Source organism: Mauremys mutica, chromosome 4 (genome assembly GCF_020497125.1).
Source record: "Mauremys mutica isolate MM-2020 ecotype Southern chromosome 4, ASM2049712v1, whole genome shotgun sequence".
Taxonomy (NCBI): domain Eukaryota; kingdom Metazoa; phylum Chordata; order Testudines; family Geoemydidae; genus Mauremys; species Mauremys mutica.
In genome coordinates, this window is record NC_059075.1 from 6580885 (window position 1) to 6606496 (window position 25612).

General features: G+C 40.6%; 1 protein-coding gene across 1 annotated transcript in view; it reads right to left on the minus strand.

The window, feature by feature from the left end:
* Positions 1-25612, minus strand: part of NEMF (nuclear export mediator factor) — a 31388-nt gene that overhangs the window by 2523 nt on the left and 3253 nt on the right. Inside the window, exons 3-29 of the mRNA XM_045017209.1 lie at positions 24647-24749; positions 23437-23562; positions 23209-23357; positions 22906-22973; positions 22439-22525; positions 20741-20817; positions 19585-19655; positions 19419-19494; positions 18166-18228; positions 17166-17243; positions 16593-16801; positions 14137-14322; positions 13562-13625; positions 12899-12987; positions 12079-12182; positions 11008-11070; positions 10565-10677; positions 7800-7857; positions 7592-7650; positions 6229-6349; positions 5798-6083; positions 3954-4005; positions 3811-3860; positions 2406-2553; positions 1952-2029; positions 1670-1867; positions 980-1012 (exon numbers count right to left, since the gene is read on the minus strand). Coding sequence (XP_044873144.1) covers positions 980-1012; positions 1670-1867; positions 1952-2029; positions 2406-2553; positions 3811-3860; positions 3954-4005; positions 5798-6083; positions 6229-6349; positions 7592-7650; positions 7800-7857; positions 10565-10677; positions 11008-11070; positions 12079-12182; positions 12899-12987; positions 13562-13625; positions 14137-14322; positions 16593-16801; positions 17166-17243; positions 18166-18228; positions 19419-19494; positions 19585-19655; positions 20741-20817; positions 22439-22525; positions 22906-22973; positions 23209-23357; positions 23437-23562; positions 24647-24749 — 2809 coding nt within the window. The remainder of the gene's footprint in view (positions 1-979; positions 1013-1669; positions 1868-1951; positions 2030-2405; positions 2554-3810; positions 3861-3953; positions 4006-5797; positions 6084-6228; positions 6350-7591; positions 7651-7799; positions 7858-10564; positions 10678-11007; positions 11071-12078; positions 12183-12898; positions 12988-13561; positions 13626-14136; positions 14323-16592; positions 16802-17165; positions 17244-18165; positions 18229-19418; positions 19495-19584; positions 19656-20740; positions 20818-22438; positions 22526-22905; positions 22974-23208; positions 23358-23436; positions 23563-24646; positions 24750-25612) is intronic.

Below are 25612 nucleotides of genomic sequence, written 5' to 3' on the forward strand. Positions count from 1 at the left end.
GATGGGCTATTGGAGAAGCCCTAGTTTAAAAAAAATCTGATAAGTAATATCTGAATGTCCAAGGTGACATGGCTTTTAGTCTTAAATGAGGTAAAGGGGAGTTTCCAAATTTGGTTTATATTTTAGCATAGTCAATTAAGACTTGTTAATACAGAAATAAAGTACATACTTTTCCTCTTAGAGAAATCCATTTCTTCAAATTCTCTAAGTGTGGAATACATCTACTGAAAGCTTTTGAGAAAATATATGCTTTGTACATTGAATATAAAGTGCTTTACAAAATTGTTTACTGGACTCTTTAAAAAGTAAACTGGAACTTTTAGTCTAAAGAACTGTTTTCATCAGAGTTAGAGTTTACTTATTGTGTCAGCCTATAGGGGATGTGGGATCATCCACTATTCTGAAGTCTTCATGGAGTTAATCAGGTGAAGACAAAGGGAAAACTTCTTAATGGGTTTGTCAAATCCTTGTTATTTTAACCACATTTTGTTGGAACTTGAGTATTTATTACCTTAATACTATGCACTAATATAGCCATACGACTGAGAGACTAGGAAGGTCACATTTAAACTCTCCACTAGAAAAACGTTAACTGATTTGATCCTTATAATAAAGAAACATTTATACCTGGATTGACAATTCACATCCTAACTGTGACTGAAAAAGCCAAGTTATAATGCAGGGATGATACGTCTGAACTCATGGGGTCTATAGCAAAGTCATAATCAATAAACCTCAGCTGTCATTACGCATAGTGACTGGCTCCCATCTGGAAGGCCAAGTGCCTCACCTCTGTGACGTGCCCAATCTTCTCCAAGTTAGGAACTGTAAGCCTCACTGACACGCCTCAAACTGGGTTAGCAGATAGGACCTTGGGGTCCAGGCCATTCGCAGTGTTGAGCAGAGACACTTTTAAAAACTTGTTCTAAGCACTTTTATTCTAACTCTTTATTAGAAGTGTGAAGGTGATCAAATTTACCTCATTTTCCTGTTGATCTTGATCCTGTTCCTCCTGCACCACAGATGTAAATAAAAGGGAACATTAAGACTTGTAGAACATCAGAATACTTCTCCCAGAAAGGTCACATTCCCAGCAAACAGAAAGCCATGTGTGGGTACAGTCTCCTCAATGCGTATGGAACTCCATTTTAAGGGAGAGTATGTCTGGTACTGCTGCATTTTTATATAGGGTTTTTCTTTCTATCCCCAAACTTCCTTGGCACATGCAAAGGTGGAAGGAGATAGATTTGGGTGGAAATATTGAAATTCAAGCTGCCAACCTACAAAACCCCTTTATTGTTTTTTAACTGCACAATTGATATAGCATGACAGTAAGAGATCCTCAACACAGCTCAGCCACACACCGTACCCCTCAGACTTCTAGTTTTGGCAGGTCTGTGCTCCAGCGAAGGCCAGGGAGCACTCTCCTGGTTTCTTGGGTTGGTGCCTCTTACAACTATTAAAAATTAGTCCTGACATTATATACATTGTTCTCAAAAAACACTGATCTAAGAAAAGTGGCAACTACACGAATGCAGCAGAGTAAGCAGTTCTGCAAGCCCTACACGGATTCAGTTTAATATTTATAGGACAATAAAGTAATGATTTAACAGCCTGAGCAGCCAGATGCTGCAAAGTGTGGAGAATGAAACAGGTCTACAGTGTTTACCTTCTCCTCCTGCTGATCTTCCAGGGCCATGTCCTGTAACTCATGTGTTAATACTTCTACCGGGGGGCGGGTTTCTTTACGACCTGCATCAACCTGATGGCCACTCTTTGGTTTCTGGGCTTGTTTCTTTACTGATTCTTCTTTTATTTTTCCTTTTTTACCTTTCTTCACTTTTTCTTCTTTGCTTGACCCTGCAGACTAGATTTCACATAAATAATTTAAACCTACTCTCAAGCACAGAACAAACAATACAAAGGAAAAGCCATAGTTATTTTGGCTTACACCCAGTAGCGTCATTATGAGCTCTCGATCTTCTTCATCCTGGTCCTTGTACTTCTCTTTCATTTTTTTCATCTTACTCTGCAGAGAAGAAAAATGGGGGTTAATAGTTTAGCAAATAACAAAAAGGAATTTCTGCAAATATCGACCTAGAGCTCAATTCTTCACTGGCATATGGTCTCTCTCTTTTCTTTTTAGTTTAAGCACTGTGTTAACCCAACAGATGTCATTTCTATTCAGAGAAGTATCAAGTGCTGAATGTTAGTCAATCAACAACTGTTATTAAACACAGACAACTATTCAAGTGAGTCTAAATTTGTCAGCTGCGTGGAGATGTTTGAATATGCAAATTGAATACTGGGCAAATGCAAAAAAAAAATTAAAAATATGATGCGTCTTTAAGAGGGCCCTTTTCATTGGGTAAATCTAAACAATTCTGCAACTTCATCCATTCTACCTTCTGTCCTCGTTTCATGGGCTGAGGGGCTGACATGCTCTTGTTTGAAACAGGAGAAGATGGGAGCTGCGTGCTGGTCTCTCTTTCCTTTCCTTCAAGTGGTTCTAAATCCTCTATGTCATGTTGCTGCTTCTTTTTCTTCATTTCCCTAAGAGAAAAATAATCATTGGGATGCGCCCTCCTACAGGGTTCTGTGGCATGAAACGACAATGATCTTACGTTAACATAGCACCTGTCTTCCCAAAGGATACAGCTCTACAAGTTCAGTCAATAGACCAATTAAGAACAAGAACACGGGAAAATAAGTCACATCTATAATGAAAAATTCAAAATTTAAACACAGAAGCCAATGATAAAGTGATTCAACACCACATGAGAAACTGCTTACTTGGCACTACTGGTCCCATAAGATATACACTGGGATACCAGGCTACTTCTGGGTCTGTGTTCCCAGAGTAGGCCAAGGTAGGAACTCGCCAAGCTCAAAGTTCTTGGTTTTCCCTCCCCTCAGACCATGGAACTACAGGCAGCCCTGCTGCTTCAGCCAGTGTCTTTCATTCTTATCAAAATACCGTAAGTAACGTTTTGTCCAAAAAAATACAGAACTCTTCTTTCTGTGGGGAGGCCCATCTTTCCCCAGAGAACAGACTCCACTAAGCAGTGAGCACCTTCTGGCACATTGGAAAGTTGGTGCCTGCAGCTCCAGCCCCGGAGCCTATACAAGGAGTCGCATATTAACTTCTGAAGAGCCACAAGTTGGCCACCCCTGACCTAAAGGTTCCTGGTTCAAGCCTTGGCTTTGACAAATGTAACCAGAGTGAAAGGGAGGATATACCTAGAAGACGACATGGTCAGATTAGCTGATGTCAATGTGGGTCAGGCAGGCACCTAGCTGGAAACTGGGAAGCTCTTTAAGCAACTACATCCAGAAAGGAAATTGGTGCCCCTTTGGCTCCAACTCCTATCTCCACCTCAAGGGCCGGCAAGAGAGGTTGCTGGGCTTAGAACTGAGTTTGGATTCAATTCCTGCCTTTTTCACACACATAAGCATGGGACCATCACCACAGCATCTTTGCGGGAAATAGTATTCTGTGGCATAGAAACCTGAACTAGATCACAAGCCCTTACTAATTCATTTCCACAGTGCGGAAGTGATCCTTTATATTCTAAACCAGGCCTTTGAAATTACCCAGTATCCCATCAAAAAAACCCAATTCTTCCAGCTAATAAAAACCAACTACTTTGTGTTCACAGTGTCTGTTATATCCATATCATTAATTTCAAGTGGCAAGAAACACACTGCAAGTGACTTCCTCCAAAAAGGTTAACTCCTCCTTAAGAAATGAGGACTTTCATATACGCACATATTTAGATCTTTCCTTCCCTCAAATGAAGACATTCTTACCTTCTCTCCTTGGCTGACAAGTGTCTTCGCCCATGTGACTTACTGTCACTCTAAAAAATTTTTAAAAAGTTATATTTCATTATTTCCACTCATAGAAATCACACGCTGTGCTACTTGTTTGAAGATCTTATCAGGAAGCTTACCAGGTTAGATGCTTCCTCTTTTGTAACCATTTTCTGGTGGGATCTGTGAAGACTGAAAGGAGCAGCGTGTCGTTAGAGAAATAACAGTCTGATAACACAGTTCATTATGCCCATTCATTTCTTGCCCGTGAAGCTGCTAAGTTGTGCCATGTGTGAGGGCAGCGGGGTAAGTGGTAGGAATATTAGCCACTGGCACTAATTGGAGATCACCATCTCATTTCAGGTGGCAATAATTTTCAGTCACTACCATCTTGAATAAAAACAGAAGTGATCTTAGGCTTCCCATTTCCTAGGTCCTAGTAGAACACTTGAGTGGAAGAAGGTTGGTCTCCCCAAGGAGGAAAAATTGTAAAATGCCCTGTGCTTGAAGCACCCCTAGCAACCAATACATCTTGATTTTTTAGAGAGTCCCACATGGCATTCTCATAAGCAGACTAGGGAAATGTGAGCTAGATGAAGTTACTCTGAGGTAGATGCACAACTGGGTGAAAGACCGTACTGAGAGAGCAGCGATCAATGGTTTACTGTCCAACTGGGCGGGTGTATCTAGTGGGGTCCCACAGGGGTCAGTCTTGGGTCCGGTACTATTCATTATCTTCATTAATGATTTGAATAATGAGTGAGAGTATGTTTATTACATCTGCAGATGATGCCAAGCTGGGAGGGGTTGCAAGCACTTTGGAGGACAGGATTAGAATTCAAAATGACCTCAGCAAATTGAAGAATTGGGCTGAATTCAACAAGATGAAATTCAATAAAGATAAGTGCAGAGTACTTCACTTAGGAAGGAAAAATCAAATACAAAACGGGGAATAACTAGTTAGACAGTAGTGCTGCTGAAATGGATCTGGGGGCTATCGTTGATCACAAATTGAATGAGAGTCCACAATGTGATGCAGTTGCGAAAATGGCTAATTTCATTCTGGGGGTGTATTAACAGGAGTGTTGTATGTAAGACACAGGAAGTAACTGTCCCACTCCACTCACCACTAGTGAGGCCTCAGCTGGAATACTGGGTCCAATGCTGGGCACCACGCTTTAGGGAAGATGTGGACAAATTGGAGAGACTCCAGAGGAGAGCAACAAAAACAATACAAGGTTTAGAAAACTTGACCTATGAGGAAAGGTTAAAAAAACCCGGGCATGTTTAGTCTTGAGAAAAGAAGATTGAGGAAGGACCTGGTAAGTCTTCAAGTATGTTAAGGACTGTTATAAAGAGGACTGTGATCAGTTGTTCTCCATGTTCACTGAAGATAGGAGAAGTAGTAATGGGCTTAATCTGCAACAAGGGAGATTTAGATTAAATAGTAGGAAAAACTTTCTAACTCTAAGGGTAGTTAAGCTCTGGAACAGGCTTCCAAGGGAGGTCATGGAACTCCCATTGTTGAGATTTTTAAGAACCAGTTGGGCAAACACCTGTCAGAGATGGTCTAGGTTTACTTGGGTCCCGCCCCAGGGAAGGGGACTGGACTTGATGACTTCAAGGTTCCATCCAGCCCTACATTTCTATGCTTCTATAACAGCATTGACAATGGCCAGAATACCACATATGCCCCAGCCAGAGAATGCATTAGTGCAGTGGTTGCTACCATCAGGAGAAGGGGGACTAGGATAACCCAAAATGAAGAACTGTGTAGAGAAGACCATCTAGGAAGGGTGGGACAGCACTACCAAACATGTATACATTTGTTTTACTTGTTATTCAGGCAGCCTGCACCTTTGAACACTAGGATTAGTCCCATGTACTCATTGCAATCCCTCTTATCACATAAACATAGTTTTAAGGCACTGACATTCATAGAATGGCTCATATTGCTGACAAATGTGGAGGCTCTTTTGGTTACCTTTGTGGCTGAAGATGTGATAGGTCGATTGCAGTGTCTGGATAATTTATCTCCTCCTCCTTCACTTCACTCATCAGCTCCTGACCTTCAGCCTCTTCTTCAGATTCTACATCATCATCTTCAGAGGTTTCCTCTTGTGCTGGTGGCTTGTTTATTCCATCCTTGTCTGTGTGAGCAACATCCTCTTCGAGGTTACTGTCAGCCCTGTCTTCAATACCATCAGGCACTTCTTGAGGCAGTGCCTTCTCATCATCAGTGCTGCTATCATCTCCTTCTGGTGCTTCTTCTAAATGAGTTAGGGGAAAAGACATTTCAGTTTAAAGACACTTGACTAACATATTATTAATTCAGGGAGCTGAATGTACATCCCAATGTATTTTTAAGAGTTCCCAGTGTGCCCACAGTAAAATATATTAAAGCCTCCATAATACCTAGTAGCTCCACTTCTTCTGACACCAGTTCATTGGTACTACTGGTCACAGACTCCATATCCTCATCCTGCACTTTGACCTTTCGTTCGTCTCTGTGTCTCCAAACACAAGATTCTTCCACCTAAATGACAGAAGCAGCTCCTTTTTATTGAGCAAAAGGATTCCCGAGGAAACTGGCTTATACCAAACCCAATGAGAAACTGTAGTGAATGAACACCTGGAACTTCAAATTTTAATACTGATTCTTAGGAGCCCAACACCAATATTCAGCATGGGCTCCATTCACCTACTCTTAAAGTCAATGGAAAGAATCTCATTGATTTCATGAGGACTGGATCTGGCCAAGAGATTGAAAACAACTACATTAATGCAAGCTCTTGTGCGGAAACCATTTGGCAAATCTTAAGTGTCCCTTGTTTGTCTTGACATCATCTTCCTGTTTTTTCAGCATGCCCTTCAATCTCATTCCTCTCCAGAAACAAATTCTTCGTGTCCCTTGAACTCATTTACACATTCCTGAAACTGCCTTCCCTGATGATTAATACCAGACCTTTACTACCCTTTACATGCAATAACTGACTTGCCTACTTCAATTTCTTTTCCTTATTTTTAGGGAAAGACTCTAAGTTTTTGAGCTCCTTTACCAGTGGAGAGGAAAAGGGGGGGGGGTGTCAATTATCAAAAACTAATTTTGAAAGCATGTCCCTAAAAGATGAAGGCTAGTGAGAGCCCACTGGAGCTAGTCACACACCCATCCAACTGCACACAAAAAGGGAGCTTCAACAACAAGGGGGGAGGGATAGCTCAGTGGTTTGAGCATTGGCCTGCTAAACCCAGGGTTGTGAGTTCAATCCTTGGAGGCCACTTAGGGATCTGAGGCAAAAATTGGTCCTGCTAGTGAAGGTAGGGGGCTGGACTAGATGACCTTTCAAGGTCCCTTCCAGTTCTAGGAGATTGGTATATCTCCAATTATTACCTTAAAAACTCCTGCTAACACTTTAAACACTTGTTATTAAAAACAGTATCTGGAGGCGCCGTGCTCACAGGATTTGTTTGTTCTAAATAAATAATTAAAACAACAGGAATCCCACTCCAAGGGGAAAAATATTTAAAGATTGGCAGCTTCTTTGGTAAGCTTATCCCATTGTACCCAGTTTGTTTCTTCAGTTGGCTGTTTCTGAGCTGCATGCCCACCCTCATGAACTAGAGTAAAGGTTTCTCTTCCATTCAGAGCAAACAGAATGAGAGTAACCTACTGGAAGGGAAGGTGCTTATGGGAATTGAGGATTGTTGTGGACGATTACATTTTTATGTTTATGTAAGAAAAAAAGAAGACAAATGTAACCAATGAATGGGACAGTACCTTAAATAAGAAGCTAAACCCCATCATAAGATATGAAGGTGGAAGAAAGTTTTTTTTCCCTGGGGGGAAAAAAAAGGAAAACATAAGGTGGTTTAAATATATAAACATTTTTTGCCAACTTCTTGCAGTGATCCTTGTCACTGTAGAAGATACAGATTTTCCAGATAATTGTGGTTTACAAATTGATGGTCTCTCTTCAAGTTCTCACCTCTTATCATGAAGCTTCCTGTAGTCAGATATTCTCCAGTTGGTGCTGTTTTAGACACCTAAGAAGAGTACCACATATTGTATACTTAATAAAGTACTGTAGAAAACTGTGCCTCACTGAGTAATAACAATAATAAAAATGAGCATTTAGGCTAACTGTGTTTCTGATTTCTAAGGACAGCTTTGTAACTTCACAAAGTGAAGAGTATTATAGGGAGGATTTTCTGAGGAACAACCTCCCATCATCTGAAGCCTTTAAATCATCACTGGATGTCTTTCTAAAAGATGCTCTGGTTCAACCATAAGTTACTGGGCTCGATGTCGAAATTGCTGGATAACATTTTATAGGCTGTGTTATGCAGGGGATCAGATTTGAGCATAACAGTCTCCTCTGGCCATAAAAATCTATGAATCTGAGGGCTTGTTTTCACTACCGGGGTAAGTCGACTTAAGATACGCCACTCCAGCTACGTGAATAACATACCTGGAGTCGATGTAGCTTAAGTTGACTTACCCCGGTGTCTTCACTGCGCTGCATTGATGGGAGACGCTCTCCAGTCGATTTACCTTAATCTTCTTGAGGAGCTGGAGTACAGGGATCGACCGGAGAGCGCTCTGCCACCAATTTAGCAGGTCTTCACTAGACCCGTTAAATCGACACCCGTAACAGTGATGATCCCCCCAGTAGTGAAGACAAAGCCCTCAGTTTTTTCCCCAGAGCTGACTTAAGTGGGCTCTGCAATGGAAGACTCCCCATTCCACTGCTCCCAGGGCAATACTGGTGCTCTGCTTGCAGGAGGTTCCTTTGAGACCAGCCTTCTTCGCCAGAGAGAAAGTCCTTAATCAGTCTTGAGATTAAAGGTTCAAAGCAAAGCAGAAATAAATTGTTTTCCCAGTAGGGAAGCAATGAGAGATTCCAAAACTTTTTGGGAACTAGTCTTTCACTGTTAGTGCCCAAGACAGCAACCAAAACCACACACAGATACTTAAGTAGAGATACAACAAATGTCTACATGAGCTAGCCTCAGTTACAGTACAGTGCCATAAAGAAAGAACATATTGGAAAGGGTAAACCACAGCAAGCTTGGTGAAATTATGTCAAGTGACTGACTAGAAAACAGATCAGCTCTTCATGTTGCCTGCCCATTCTAATGTTCTAGGTGTTTTACAACAAAAACAAACCAACCCTTATTTAATATGTGAATTAAAGTTCTAACAGAAAATTAAAAACTAATCACACTTTTTAAAAATCATTCCCAAACAATATGACCTTGTGCTGGGGTGCACCACGCCCTTTGAGGAGACCTGCTGGAGGCCTTGCAGTCCTACCACAGCCCGCTCCAGAAAAGGCACAGTAAAGGTAGGTCCTCCAGGCCTGCGCTGAAAGGCTGCAGGGGAGCAGCCAATCAGAGCCTAGCAGGCTCAGTTAAAAAGAGCAGCAGGGCCACCTGAGCAAGTCAGTTCCTGACTGGGACTGAAAGGGGTGAGACAGACTCTCCAGGCAAGGAGGCCTGGACGAGACCCTGCGCAAACAGGGAACAAGAAAGTAGAACCCAAGGACTATAACCCAAGGTAATGGGTGAAAGTGATGGGACCAGTTGGGAAGCCATCCAGGAATAGCAGCAGCAACCAAGTAGCAGAAACAGTATGTAGCTGTTGTCTATAGGGTCCCTGGGTTGGGACCTGGAATAGTGGGTGGGCCTGGGTTCCTCCACCGGCCACAGGAGAAGTGGCTTAAGCCTCAAGGAGGGGATGAGACTCTGCATTAAAAGCCCAAGAAAGGGGCTGGGAGTTTAAACAGGACCAGGAATGGGGCTGAAGACCCTGAAGAGGGCCAACCATTCTTTCAACTTTGTTACCCCCAAAAGGGGACTGAAGTTAAGGAGTAAAATGGCTGGAGAGCTGGGATGCCAGAGAACTGCTGATGACAAAGTCTCCAGGGAGAATGCCTTGAGGGCAGTGTTCCATAACAGGGCAGGGACAGACTGAAAGCTAGCCCAGAAGGGGCTGAGAACTGAGCCCAAAGGCGGGGCCACAGATACCATCATAGGCACAGTGATAGTCTGTGTAGGAACTTTGTCACCCAGAAGGGATTCTCTCATGCATTTAGACTATGGCTATGTCTACACTACAGCTTATGTTGGCATAACTTATATCTCCCAGGGGGGTGAATAAATCACCCACCTGAGAGAGACAAGTTACACCAACATAAGCGCTGGGATGAGCAGCACTATATCAGCAGAAGAGCTTCTCCCATGACATAGCTACTGCCACTCATGGAGGCTGAAGTAGTTAAGACAACAGGAGAACACGCTCCTGTTGGCTTCGAGCAGCTGCTGCACCACAGTAAACTCTGTAGTGAAACCGTGCCCTATGTGTGACTTAGCCAGAGGGCTGAGCCACTGAAGATCGACTTGATGAGGGCACCAGCCAACGGGCACCGTGAGCCGAGAGAGTGCAGGTTTGCACCCAGCCCACCGGAGGTGCTCACAAGAGATGAGCGCAGCGCATCACTGACCTTTAACCTCTTTTTAAAAGATGCCGAACCCCCAGGATTTCTTGGGTCATGGGCCCATTATACCAAAGATTCACAAACCAAGGCCACTGTGGTAGAGCCAGGGAGAACTTGTAAGGACCATCACATATTATACACAACTGTGTTTCTTTTAGTCTTTAATTTCATCTGTGGTGACATTTACATCTACAGTTCTTCACTCATTCTTTCAGAGATTAACTTCTCAGAACTAACAGGCAAGATCTCATTACCTGATGATGATAAACCCACCAGGCACTAGTGATGATACGAGCATCCCAGGCAGCACTGTAACATAATGCCATGGTGCCTGCCTCAGTCAGGGTACGGGGAGGGATCGGCTCACCTGTAATGGCAACACCACAACATTTGGGTTATCTGAGCACACATTTAAAAAGTAACCAAACGTTGTAAAAAAGGATCTCAGAGTGGGGATCTACAGAGGCAGTTCCTGAAGGCAATTTTCCTGCACAAAGAAGCACTGTGCTATTATGGCTTCATCACTGGGTTGCACATTAATAAGGAATGAATTCAGACTAAAACTTGTCAACCTAAAAGCCGAAGTGAAATGGAGAGTGGACAAAGATGTAAGAGTACATTTTTACTAAAGTCAGTTATATTTCAAAGTGTTTATTTTTAACAGATTATAAATCACAGTCAACCACAGAAGAATTACCTGTAGGATTCTTGATTACACAGCTAGTTGCACCATGTAGGTCAGCGTGCACATATATATCTCCTGAAACAGAAAAGAGACGATTGGGACACATCATTGAGCACACTTAGTGCCTGCACTGATTATTAAGAGAGGGTTCCAAGCTTTAATTAGAAACTGATTTACTTGGATCACTGCCAAAACGTTCACATATTCAGGGAAAGTAAGTATGTCTCTTGTCAATAATACCCCAGGCTAGTCATTATTCATTCTGACACCAGTATCATGGTGAACTAAGACCTTTGGGATGCTAATATATTGCAGTACTTCTGAATTCTGTACTGTGCTGTAGAACAAGGGTTCTCAACTTTTTTCTTTCTGGGGGCCCCCCTGCAACATCCTATAAAAACTCCACAGCCCACGTGTGCCACAACCACCCTTGTTCTGCATATAAATGGCAGGACCCTGTGTTAGGGGGTATCAAGTCGGGCAACTGCCTGGGGCCCCACGCCACAGGGGGCCCTATGAAACAAAGTTGCTGAGGCTTCAGCACGCAGTGGCTGGTCTCAGGGCCCCAGGCTTCAAGCCCGTGAAGTGGGGCTTCAGCTTTCTGTCCTAGGCCCCAACAAGTCTAATGCCAACCCTGCTTGACGGCCCCCCACAATCTGCTTGCAGCCCCACAAGGGGTCCAGGACCCTTAGTTGAGAACCACTGCTGTAGGAAAATACTAGCTATAGCTTATGTCCATAACTTATGCTCCTCCACGTGGAACGAAGTACAGCTGCAAAAGGTAAAGTCTGTTAGTTTGCTTTTTAACTCAGTTCAGGCAATTTCAAAACTATTGGGTGAAGAAGCTGCATTCCATATCACACCTCACACATGGACATAATTATAAAGCTCCAAAGAACTTCACAGTCTGAAATTCCACACAATGGAGAAAAATGAGAATGCATACAAGCAAGCTGAATTTTATACACAAGCTAATAAAGATCTAACAGTGTTCCTCAGTTTTGGATGTACAATACAAGCATTTATAACAATCAGCAAAGAAAACAAAAACTATGCTGACATGCTTGATTTAATCGTACTAACCTGATTTCAAATATCGCTTCACAATCATTTCATTCTGCTGTTGATCTCTTCCAGCAATAATGAGGTAATTTTCAGAGCTAATAAACCACAGGAACTTCTCAAACCTGTCAAATTACATCAAACCACGCAGTATAAAATAACTGGAACTGTTTGCCTATTACAGAAGGTATGTTTTTGCCAGGGTCTCAGTACTTTAATGTATTATAGGTGGAAAGACAGGTATTCTCAAAGATACTTCGTTTTGTTGACCAGCTACAGTTTCATACATATATATAGGGCATAAATTCAAGGTATTGTACAAATGTGATTGTGCTGTCAATCATATTCTTTAAAAGAACACATCAAGCAAATTACAGTCTATTTTTTTAACTATAATTGCTACTTTTAAAACAGCTGTTTATAAAAAGGGAGAAAGTATTTCTTTTATTTTCTCTGTTTACTCTGTGTGTACTTGATATAACTTTGTGTACAGTCCGTCACCCCAGTTGTTTGTGTGGATCTTTTATATAGCAGAGAAGAGAAAATGTTTAAATTTTTAGGAAAACATGGCCCCAATCCCACAAGAGGATCTACACAGGCAAATCCGCATACCCATGCAGAGCAGTCTTGAAGGGGCCCACCTATGTGGATCGACCGGCAGGACTGGGGCTTATAACTAAAACAAGAACAACTGACAAGGGACGTAGAGGTGGGTGTAGAACCAAAACACTACTTATAACTCTTTAAAAAAAAAAAAAAGATTTCCTGTCAACAATGTCCTTTTAAGTTTGCACGGAATCACACACGCATCTGAGAGGGTAACTATCTAAAGTTTACTTGCCAATAAACTTTTCTTGCTTTCTGAATGGTGGTAACTGTTTGAACTTCTTTCAATGTTTGCTTTGTCTTCTTTTCTGCTGATTTGAATGCCTGTTTAGGAAATATGGACATCCCCAATTCTACAAATGCAGTGATCATACAAGCAATAAACAAACAGTAAGACAATATGAAGAAAAATACCCCCAAAACGTAGTTTGAGACAGTACAGCCACTCATTTGGCACATATTCAGTTTGCAGGCCTAAAAACCATTTCTGCCCAAAATTAGAGGCACTTCATTAAATGCTGTCTTAAAATCTTCATAATTTTGAAAAGGCATGTCTCCATTATCCTGTCATGTCGTTTCTCTAAAATGTGTGCTCTGAAAACAACATCAGATACCTGATCATAATGGTTCCTGTTAATGCTGCCTCAGCTACTGGTCTGTCAGCATTTCCATTATAAACCCTTTTAAGGAGTTCAAAGTAAATGATTCAAGGTTGCAACTTGTCAGCCCTACACATAGATTAAATTGTTTTGGCAAGCTTGATGGGAGGGAGCTGAAACATTAAATCAGCATAACTGTATTAACAACACAAAAAGGTACATTTGAAAGTTCGGTTTTAGGCTGTAGCAATAAAACAACATCTTTGCTTTTAACTACATTCAAAACAAACAATAAATACCTTCTCTGCAGCTTCTACTGTCTTCTGTGTTTTTTTGGCAGCATGTCTCTTATGATCATAATATCTGTGAAACATAAATCCATTTACATCTCAGATCCCAGCATATTAATTCATTTTTATAGCTATTTCTTCCCATGGTACTTCATGCCAGCAGTAAATACTCCATTCTGATAATGAAAATGTTATGTTTGGCTTAGCTTTTTTGCTTATTGCCTATCACTGTTCATCTGAAAATTGTATCAGTTGAAATTAAGTTACTAATTTATTATCCTCACTAAAAATGTAGAACCCTGCCTTTATATTTGCTTTGCAGAGAAAGTAGCCATTATGTCCTGTGTCTGTTTCTATGCTTGATGTAATTAACATTAAATTTAAATGGTTGTCAGACACTGGTTAACACAGAAATAGCAAGACGACATTCTGGGGCAGAGGAATGGACAGTCTATAACTAAGGTAAGGCCATACACTAAATATTTCTGTAGGAAAAAGACTAATTTCTTTGATAGTAGCAGAGTCTACTGAAATTAAGCTGATAAGGAGCAGACTACTAAAAATATACACACTTTAAATCTTACTTTTTAGCATTGGCATATGCAGACAAACTGAGATCAACATCAACCAACAATGGCTTGTTTTTCTGAGGTTTCTTCAGCTGTTTATTTTTATGCTTTTTCTTCTTCCCCTTTGGTTCTTCAACTTCTTTCCAATGATCAGCTTCGTCATCTTCCTCCTCCTCCTCCTCTGATAATACATACGGGTTTCTACCAAAATATAAAAGTAACTGATGTCTTTAAAAGTACTCCAGACTTTTTAATTGTAAAAGTTAGCAAGATGCATTCCTCCTTCCATTAATTTTGTAAATAATAATACAAAAGATACACATTCTTTTTTTCAATCTGAAGAAGGCTCTATGGTTATGAATAAAGATAAATGTGTAATTATAACAGTTTTGATTATGCACTTTCAGACGGAAGGAGAAGAACAAAGATGAAACAAATATAGGATATTTTACCCTTCATCTTTGTGCAAAATGAAGAGTAGATTGTGGCTCATTATGTTTAATCAAAGCAAATGCAAGATAGGTAATGGTCTGAGATTTTGTGAAATATCTGATCCGTTATCGTGAAGCTATTCTGAGCACGTATTACTTTGAGTTGCCTTTGCTACTCATCAACACAGTGAGCTCTGCCTTCTCTTGCGATGTTTGGCATGTGTAGCCTTAAGGAGGTAGAGGAGCATACAGCAAAATAATGTTTTCTCTGCATCACACAGCAAAGTATACTATTGTTTCCATTATCTTCTGTAGATTCAACTATCTTTAGATGATGGGTATGATTAGCTGTGACCTTAATTCATATTGCGAAATAAACTGAAATAGCGGAGAGACTGACAGATTGCAAGGCCAGAAGTGACCGTTGTGATCATCTAGTCCAGTGGTACCCAAACTTTTCCTCTTGCACCCTCCCCAACCAGTAACGGAATGTGTGCAGGACCCTAAACCCCTGGGCCAGGAGTGGAATCGTGGCCAAGCTAGGGCCCAGGACCCAGGAGTGGAGCTGTGGCTGGGAGCCAAGAGTAGGGACCAGAGGTGGAAAGGGGTCTGAACCATGTCCGGGAGCAGGCCAGAGCTGAACTGGAGGCAAAGTGGGGCTGGGTGGTGCTCCCTCCCCACAGGGGCTGGCCCAGGCCCCACTGCGTCCCTCTCCCCCACGGACATTCCTACGCACACCCTACAGTTTGGGGACCACTGATCTAGTCTGATCTCCTGCATAACACAGACCACAGAACTTCCTCAAAATAACACAGGAAGCAAATTGTGACAGTGAGCAGAAGCAAGATTATTTCAGCCCCACATTCTACTCAGAAGCTGGAATATATATCTGGAAACCCACTTACAGGTCTGTCACATCTTAGGCACATTTAACATGTGCAATTTCAGCTTTACGCGGTCGGCAAAAACAAAAAAAAGAGAAAAATAATTTAAATACTGTTTCTGTAGTGCGGGCGATTCCACCCGCCATTACACTCGATGTAATTTTGACTATACGCGATTTTCACTTTACGCGCTGACTGCGGAACATAACCCCAGCGTAAGATGAGACTGACCTGTATTCACTTTTTGCTTATCAGTACAGTTCTCATATCCTTCTTTTCCATTCTGACTTAAGATATTTTCCACTATCAGTTTTTTACTCTCTATTAGGCTTCCTAATGGGGGTCTCTATATATCAGCTCAAACGAAGTTCTCTTTTATTTGGTTTTAGGATCATGGGATTTCCAGTGAATTTACACAGTTAAATATATTTCTAGTTTGATGCCAATACCTGCAGGACCCTTATGTTTTATACCTCATTTAGTTTTTTTATTTTTAAGTGTCCTCAAGGGCAAGGCACTGATCCAATATTAAGCTTCTTGTGATGATTTTCCTGGAGGGAGCAGAATGATCTAAATCACAGCTCATACCAGTTTGAATTTGAACTCTGATTACTGGGGCATCTTGTCCAGCCAGCCTGCAGCATGCTAAACTTCCAGCTAGATTCCCCTTTTTTTGGCATCAAGGAATGTCAAGATTCTCTAAGTTACTGACTTTTTAAATGTATTTGTTTTGTATAATATGCTTGGTGTTGCCTATTGCATCAAACCAAATGAGAGGCATGTTTCCTGGAACTGCCTAGGACGTGCAGGTAAAAGTGCTTTTGCTCACTACTGCCCTTTCCTCTTAGACATTTCCCACCACTTTTTAAATGTGATCAGTTAGCTCTTGCTTTTATATGGTTGAAGAGTTTATTTCAGTTACTGAACTAAAGGAAAACCAAGAAAGGAAGGTGCATATTGAATCAGTGCCTCTCTGTCTGTTCACAAAGCCCTCACACTCACGCTTTAATGCTGCTATAACCCAGCACCATGAATACATTTGACATCTATTAACTGAGAAAATAATGTAAACTCAAATGAAGATGCACTTTTCCTAGTTAACTTGCTAGTTGTGGGATTAGTCCCTCTTAATGTCGTTGATCTACAACATACTTACTTTAGTAGCATTGTGATATGATTTGTCTGAAGCTTTAATTCTTTGATTGCACTCGCAACAGGGTCTCCCTGAGCCTGAGCTTCTTTTACAATTGCTCCAATTTCAGTCCAGTCTATCTGGTTGGCTAACGCACTGCGAACCACCTGGATAGCTCGGTCCACTATGTCCAGGTTCATTTCTACGAGTTCTCCTTTTACCTTATCAACTTCCTTCAGGAAAGAAAAAGCTTTCTTACAATTCAGACTAAAAACCAATTCAATTTTATAAAAGTGATGATTAAAGAAACAAATACATACAATTAATACAGCTGCACTAAAATTAAACACCACATTGTTCAAAAGGCGACCTCTTGCAAGGGCGTGCAAAGCATTGACAAGAAGCAGTGTCATCACTACAGTTCACACTTCACCAAAAAGGGAGAGAAGTTAGAGGGAACTTGTTAGTGAATAAATACTCCAATTTGTTATCTCAACTGAACACTAAGGAACACAACTTATGGTGAAGGTGATACTGCATGGAATATTAAAAATATTTTCTCCTTAAAACTTGTCTTATGAAAACACATAGTTCTACCTGAGCTTGATGAAGAGATTCAAGTCTATGCTCATGATCTTTACGAACATTTTCCAGCTTCTTCAGTGCTTGTTTTTCCTTTCAACAGCCAAAGAGAAGAAAGGAAAAATATTATTAAAGGTAATGTTTAAAATCAAATGTACACAAGTTAAGAAGGAAGGTACTGTACATCTGGGGTCAGGCTTGAGTTATGAGAGATTACAAGTATCGGTTACAAGGTTCACAAGATACATACATAGTACATAACCAGCATAGACCCAGATTGGAATGTGGGAGTTTTTAAAGCTTCAATGAATAAGTGATCTCGGATATGCCACCCATAGAATGTAGTTAGAGTCCAAGTCAGTATTGGTGTAGCGAATAGGTACATGTGTGGGGTGCATCCCTTGGTTCGTCAGGGGAGGAAGTGAGTTATTTCCCTGACCAGCGGTCTTGTTTACTCATCCTAGTACTGACAGTGTCCCATGATGTGCTCTGTGTCGATGTCTCTGGACCATCAAATGGTGTCGGACACCATGAGCTGTCTCATGAGCTGGGCGTAGCACCTATCGACTCTGCATATTAAAAATTTTACAGTGTTGGATATTCAACACCCAACTGTGTCCTATTACAGTACAGAGAAGAAAGATGTGGAAACAGGATTCTGATGAGCACTGTCATTCTGCTGAGCCACTGTAGTGAAAGCCACTTCAGTGATTTTTGCACAGGCACTCCCTTGTTGATTAGCTATTCAATGCTGTGTGCACAGTTTAAGAGGAATCCATGGAAGCATCATAACACTAATGATAGTAGCAGTCATAGTGATCGTAATTTCCCAATAAGAACTGCCCTGGTGCACAAAGCTTCAGACCTGCCCCTACAAGTCAACTCGTTATCTTTAATTGAACAAGACCGCACCCACCCACCAAACTATAAACAGCCCCTAAATCAGGCAAGTGTCTAGCACCCTGAAACGCTAAAGGAGTTAGATCAGCTGTTCTGCTCATGAATGAGACTGTACCTGTTGTAAAGCTTTTAAATCGATCTTCTGACCTTCTAGCTTGGAGTAAAATTCATCCACTGCCTTCAAGAGAAAAAGTCAGTTTAAAGAATCTCAAAAGATGCAATAACCTAGATCAGGAAAGAGTAAGCAGCCAGGGGGAGGTCCTGTTCCTAGGAGGAGACTGCAGAGATTGCAAACAGGAGTCTGATCCTAAAATAGGTTTCAACAACTTCCCCGGCTCTACCTAGTCAAGGGCCAGTTCCGCAGGGTACTTAAGCACAGGCCTAGCTTTAACCATGGGACTGAACTGGAGCCAAATTCTATATTAGCAAATGATGTAGTGAAGGAAGGAACACATTCCTTACTGTAAGTATGTATCTACTGTGAAAATACTCTACGTACAGCCATCTCTGCAATGAGCCATCATAATAATCAACTGCTTAATAAGAACAGAATTGCCAATTCAAGCACATGAAGTTCAATACAGTTCTTTGTGGTTGGTTTCAATAGGCAGAAACTGCTTACGATAAACTTTCTGAGTTTATTTATGCTACAGAAATCACCAGCGCTGTGAGGTAGGTGGTACAAACATGACGGGGAGGCATGGCAGGAGAGTGCAAAGTGGGGAAATCTAGGCATCAGATTTAGTATAAAATAATTATCTATAGGTTATGTTAACCAAGCACCAGAAACGGTAGATTACATTTTTAGTGAAAATCCATGTCAAACATTCACCATGTTTATATTTTTGCTATTACCCTTAGCTATAAACCAACTGTCTATAAACACCTATATAACCACCAGCAAAATATGTTTAAGCATGTGAAGACAGAGAGTAGCTAGTTTCTGAACACAAACATGTCTTTCACCAATGCCACATGCTATATTTCAGCTACTGGACATTTGAGAGACAAGATGGGTGAGGAAATATCTTCTACTGGACCAACTTCTATTGGTGAGAGACACGAATTTGGTCCAATAAAGATATTTCCTCATCCACCTAGTCTCTCTAACGTCCTGGGACCAACACAGTTACAACACCACAATTACTGGATCATGACAGACAAACTGGGAACATAAATGGGTCAACTGTAGTCACCAAGAAGTATTTTATTTAGCCTATATCTTTGTATGATACTTACTGATTTTACACACCAAACTAACTAGTCATAAAACATTAAAAGGTAATAGTTTCAGCACCATATTTTCTTTCATGTTTTTAGTATCAGTCATTTAAACTACTTAGTACAGTATAAGCAAAACCACTATACCTTATCAAATGATTCAAATTCCATGTATGGACACTTTAAATGTTGAGAAAACAAGAAAGGATGAAATTCCTCATATCTGTAAAATATACATTTGATAGTATCACTTGAGTGCTTAATATAAACTAGTTTTCTAGTAAGAAAGGGAGTTAATACTTCAAATATTTACGTGAGGATTTCTTCTGCAGGTTTATCTGGCTCCAGGCTTGGCTTTTTCTCACATTTCTGGATGATATAACCCTTTTAAAAAAAAAACCAAAAACCATAAGACACCACATTCATACTCATTTCTTTCCAGGAATCTTAAAAGTTATTTTCCCTTTCTTGCCCAGGGAGGAACAGTTTAACACCTTGCAAACATCTGACACTAAATCCATTGGTAAGAACTTTTTTCGTAGAGACTTTATGGTGCTAACTGACTTTGCAGTAACATTTTGGCCACTCACCTTTATTCCAAAATATTCCAAATGAAAGCTGAACTTCTATAACAACCCCAAGTCTACAATGCATCACACAAACTTTGTACCTTACATTTTAAACAATCCTTGTTTGTTTGGGATGCAACAATGGGCAAGTCAGAATCAAACTGAAGTGTACCATAAACTGAGCAATCCTTTCCTCCTTGAAGTTAGAGAAGAACTTGTTATAAGGCAGCAGACTCAGAACATGGAAGAGAGAGGAGTGGATGGGCTGTAGCACAATTTTTCCACTAGAAGTGAAAATGATCAGAAACACTGACACAGGCCCACAGAGAATATTCAATAGTTATTATTGCAATAAATAAATACATGTTTGAAAATTAGGACTACATTCCCAGGGTTAAAGAATGATCTCTATTACCTACTCGTAACTGGCAGTCTTTCTACTCAGGCCTTATTCCTGAGTTGCATTAAGATCAATGTAGAAGGATAAATTAGTCATGTTGCTCACCAGGCACATGAATACCTTGAAGACACATGACTGCAAAATTAAATGTTGGTTCCTCATTGAACTACAGACTAAGATTATTTTGATATACCTGAACACTTCATGTGTTAAAATTACTATCAGTGTTTAAATACAACGGTGACACACAAGTCAGACAGGTCCCTTCTACTCCGTTAGCTCGTTTACAGGCTGCATGCCCAAGACAAGGGTCATATATATATTCCTTATTAGTATCTGGAGTGCATCATAGCAGCAAAAATAGAAAGACAACATGAAAAGATACGATAGGAATGCTAAACCAATAGCAAATGTCTGACATGACAGAAGAACAATAACGCATGTTCATTTTTTATTAGATGGTTTAACTTTGAACCATGCAGGTATCAGTTAGGGTTTACCTTCCCACTAAAGTTGTTAGTTATCTTCATATATTCTTCTGCCTTCTGTAAAGCAGCAAGTACCCTTTCAATATTTTCTAAAGGAAAAAAAATGGATCTTGAAGAGACAAGAATTTTGGGATATTTTACATAAACACATAGTACACTACTTCACCAATGAAGGGTAAAGCTTGACAGACCAAAAACTAACCTATGCCACTAACTGCATTTCTAGTCAGGGGTACGGAGGAATTTTTTACAAGGTACAGTTCTTGTGAGAAGTCTGGATTATGAGATTTTCAATAATCCTACTCTCTGAAATACTCTAAAACCTTGTAAATTTCAAAAAAGGTCTGCATTTTAATAAGCATCTTTAACCATCAACTCCTCGCATTAGAAACAAGTGTCCATTTTGAAGAAAGCCTCATTTTGTGTCCTTTTTAAACTTTGAGATATTTCTTTAAAAAAAATATGTATTGCAGCTACATATATAAAATGTAAGAGTGCTGGCACAAATCCATAATCGCACATAAAAAGCAAGGACTGGATGCCTGAAATTACCTGTCTTGGCAAGGGTGTACAATGAAAGTCCCTATTTTTGAAACGTTAGCCATAAAGCTCTCTTCTTTATTACAGCAACTCACATAACAACAGATATAATAAAATTATATTATTTTAATTAATTAGAGATCACCATATTAACAGAGTCCTGCCCCTCCGAAAAACACTCATAGCAAAGTACGATACAGAACTAATCATTCTGACCTAATCACCTCAACCCATAATTGTATATTCCAAACATATCAAAAGCAACTATTCTAATTCATTCTAAATCCACCATCTTGCTTTCTAATCAATATATCATTTTTTTCATGATTAACACTTTGGCACATGACTCTTGTATAGTAAGTCCCTTATTACTCCTTCCAATATCATAATTAACTTTATGCCATATGATGAAGTGCTACTGTAACTATTCAGAATTAAGGCTAAAAGGGATGGAAAAATCCTGGCGTGTAAGCAATGCTAGGGCTTTAAGAGAATAGAGCCTGTAAAAACTTACACTGCATATCCATTGTGATGCTCCCCAAGGGTACCCTGGGCTGTGAAGTGCCTCACCACTATCTGCTCTTAGTGTGAAGCAGTCTTGTCCGTGCCTGCTGTGGGTCAGCTCCCTGAAACCACCAGCCTCTGGCAACACAAGCCCTGTCTTCCAGGCATCACTTTCTCTGGACAGGTAGCAATAAGCAAACACCAGTCTCCAAATCCTCGGACTTTTCCCTGCAGCATCCAGCCCCTTATCCACTGAACGCTCACAGAATTACCAGGCCTACACTTCCCAAAGGAACACTACATACCAGCTTTTAAGATTCAACTGAGGACCACCACTTTGCTTAACACCATAGCACTTAGATATATTTATAATGAAAACAAGAATAAGGGGTGACTAGAGATTCAAGGAGTAGTGAGTATGAATACTGGAAACCAATGGTTACATATAAATAAATCATGCTTTTAGAGACCAAACTTAACTAACAAATTAACCTTCCATCAAAGTTCTCTTCAGCATTTTCAACCAATCCTGGCTGAGACCCTTTTTCATAAAACAAAGCCACTGTTCTTTTACTTCCTCAGTGAAGGGTGCCTAGGTGTCTTCTCTGCCCCTCCAAATATAGTCAAGCAAACTTTGAAGTGCACAAATATTATACTCCTACATACCTTTGCTTCCCATCGGTTGATCTACTTTGGCATTACCAGACAATCCAGCTTCTATAAGGCAGTGCTCAATGAGTGTGGCTCCATAAGCTACAAAAGTAGAGAGAACCACTTTAGAAAACAGTTTAAAGATTCAGGTTGAAATCTGTATTAAGAATGATTAATTTCCAAAACTGAATATGAGATTCTGGCCACCACTGAGAAAATTCAACAAAGGTCCTGATACTATAAGTGCTTCATGGACAAATCCCTACACCCATATAAAGCACATTAAAGGATTGCAGCCAAGTCCCTATACCTTTTTATTAAAATTCTAGTCTTTTAACAAATATTTTTGCATTTTATATATAGGAGACTGTCTTGAACCTTCTGAGACACAGTTGTGTGTTTTTTATTTTAATTTTCAGATTACATCTAATATGAATGCAAACAGTTTGCACATTTCATTTTGTAATAATGTCATTACTTACGAAGATGTGGGTTAAGGACCCTCTTTAGCAGTTCCCCGTTAGGTGCATTTGATATTGTTTCAGTCAACCTAAGAAACATAATAAGCAGAATAGCTGCTATTCAAAAGATTAAATGCATGATGTTGAATTGATTTTCCATGTTTTCCGAATTAAAGAAGAAAGCAAACAATTTCAATTCCGTGAGAGCTACATTACCTACGCAAAATTCAAAGCTTAAAACAGACTATTTAGACTCAAAATGTTTATATGTAAAAGTGGTCTTTACTTTATTTACAATATGCATGTTGCACAGAATAAAGTTACCTTTCCAAGGAAGGTAATGGTGCAGGTGCTTTAGCGTTATCAACTGGGTACCGTTCCCGAACTGCAAATTTGACATCATCTGCCTCATCTGTGCGAAACCTCAGGATGTTTAAAATTAAGTATTCATAGTCTGTCAGAACAATGTTTCCCTGCAATAGCATCAAAACTGACCATTATTAGAGTCCATATTAAATACTAATTTATAGACTAAACAGTTTTATGACTTACTCTGTCGTAAAGCTCAACAATGAGATGATAGGCTGCTTCATCACTTCCAAATTGTAAGTCTACAATTCTGTCTATCCCCAGCTGTTTTACACTGACAAGTCTTCTACTCCTTAAATGCTTACGACACTGATGATGGGGAAGAAAGAAATATTAAAATATGCATATGTATATAAGGTGTAAACAGAAAGGTCCTACTCATAGTATTTTAAACTGAAATATTTAAAAAATTGTGTGCCCCCTCCCCCCCCGTGACAATCTGAACATTTCTTGTTTATCTTTAATCCACTTATTATAGACAAATACAAGAATTGGTATAAACTTACAAACCTGAATATTATATACATGAGCTGCTCAAACTTTGACAACCATCAAGCTCTGATCTATTCTTGCTCGTTAAAGATAAATAGTAGCTCCAAATTGCAAAAAATTAAACATTTTTGTTAAGCATTCAGCATTTACAGTAATAAAAACAGCTGTACTATTTGAAACTTGCACATCTCTGCCATGCCAAGGAGGGAAAGAGCTAGTGCAACCTAAGGAACCGATCCTGCAATGACCTCCACTCAGCGTTACTCCTGCATCCACCACAAGACTCCCACTGACTTCAGTGGGGGATTTGCAGAAAGGCATTTCAATGAAGCTCCTCGTGGGCTCTCTTGTATTCCTCTGTTCGGGCTCTTTGCAGGAGTGGGGAGCTAACCAGATCTGTAATCTGATTTTGCAATCAGATTGCATCCACAACAGATCCATTTGCCGAGCTGGAGCCTAATACTTCACTTCAAGACCTGACACGTCAGAGAGTCTAATCCTGAAGTCTTTACTCATGCAAGACTCCCATTCACTCTGGGTTTTGCCTACACAGAGACTTCAGAATCTGGCCTATATAATAATATTAATAATAATGTGTTCACTTAGCCAAAGTAAAATTCCAACAGGCATGGCTAGTCCAGTGAACATTTACGAGTTTGAGTATCAAAGTCTTAAAAACTACACTTTGACTGTTGTCAGGTACCAAGCACCAGTTCTGTGTCCCCCACCATTCTGCAGTTGCCCTTCCTTTCAGCCAGTCCCCACATCATCATCATCTGCTTGACCAAGACCCACTCAGCTAGTTGGCAATACTTTAATAGTTAATTTACATCTCAGAGGTGAAACTGCAGCACTACTCTCTCTTCTGAAGGAAATTTCAGAAAGAGAAAGATTAATTTACCTTCATTGCAAACCCAGATGGCATCATATTCTTTGGCCATTCAAACTCTGTTGTGTGAATCCGTATACCAGATTCAACTAGAAGTGTAGCTTTACAGTCTGGCCTGTTGACAAAATAAAGAATAGTTTGACAGTTTAAAAGTCACCAGTTTGTCATTATACCAATGACATTTCATTACATTAGAGCTGTACACCAAAGTACCACAGATAGCCCTTCAACTTCAACTACAAGTCAAAGAAATCTTTCAGCCAAAGTTCTAGTCAAAAATATTAGAACGTTGAGATATATTGAGGCCAGATTGGTAGCAAAAAAACAAAGTTAAAAACGAGATAAACTAAACTAAGGGCTAGATATACTGAGGTAACTTGATTATTCCAAAAATATCCGGGATTACCATACCTTTTGCAGGAAGTTATTTTGAAAAGTCTCCCACACGATTCAGGGGTCTCAAGCATGCGGCCCGCCAAGCTTCCCGTCTCCGTAGAGTTATTACCTGTGGCCGCCAAGCTCCCTCTCCTCCCCAGCACGCTGCATCCCCACTCCTCTGCCTACCTCCAGGCGTTTCCTGCCGCCAAACAGCTGTTTGGCAGCACCTAGCGCTTTCCAGGAGGGAGGGGGGAGGAGCGGGGAGCTGCGCGCTCAGGGGAGGAGACAGAGAAGAGGCGGGGCAGGGGCGGGGATTTGGGGAAGGGGTTGGACTAGGGGCAGGGAGGTGGCAGAGTTGGGGTGGGGACTTTGGGGAAGGGGTTGGAATGGGGCCAAGGAAGGGGTGGGAAGAAGCAGGGCCTCGTGGAAGGGGTGGAGTGGGGGCGGGGCCGGGGCAGAAGCCGGGGCTTTTGTATCTTTATATGAAAAGGTGTCAGTGGTGCAGCCCTCGGGCCAACATACTAGTCCTCATGTGGCCCTCATAGTGATTTGAGTTTGGGATCCCTGGTCCAGTTGGTCAGGTGTATTACAATTGGGAAA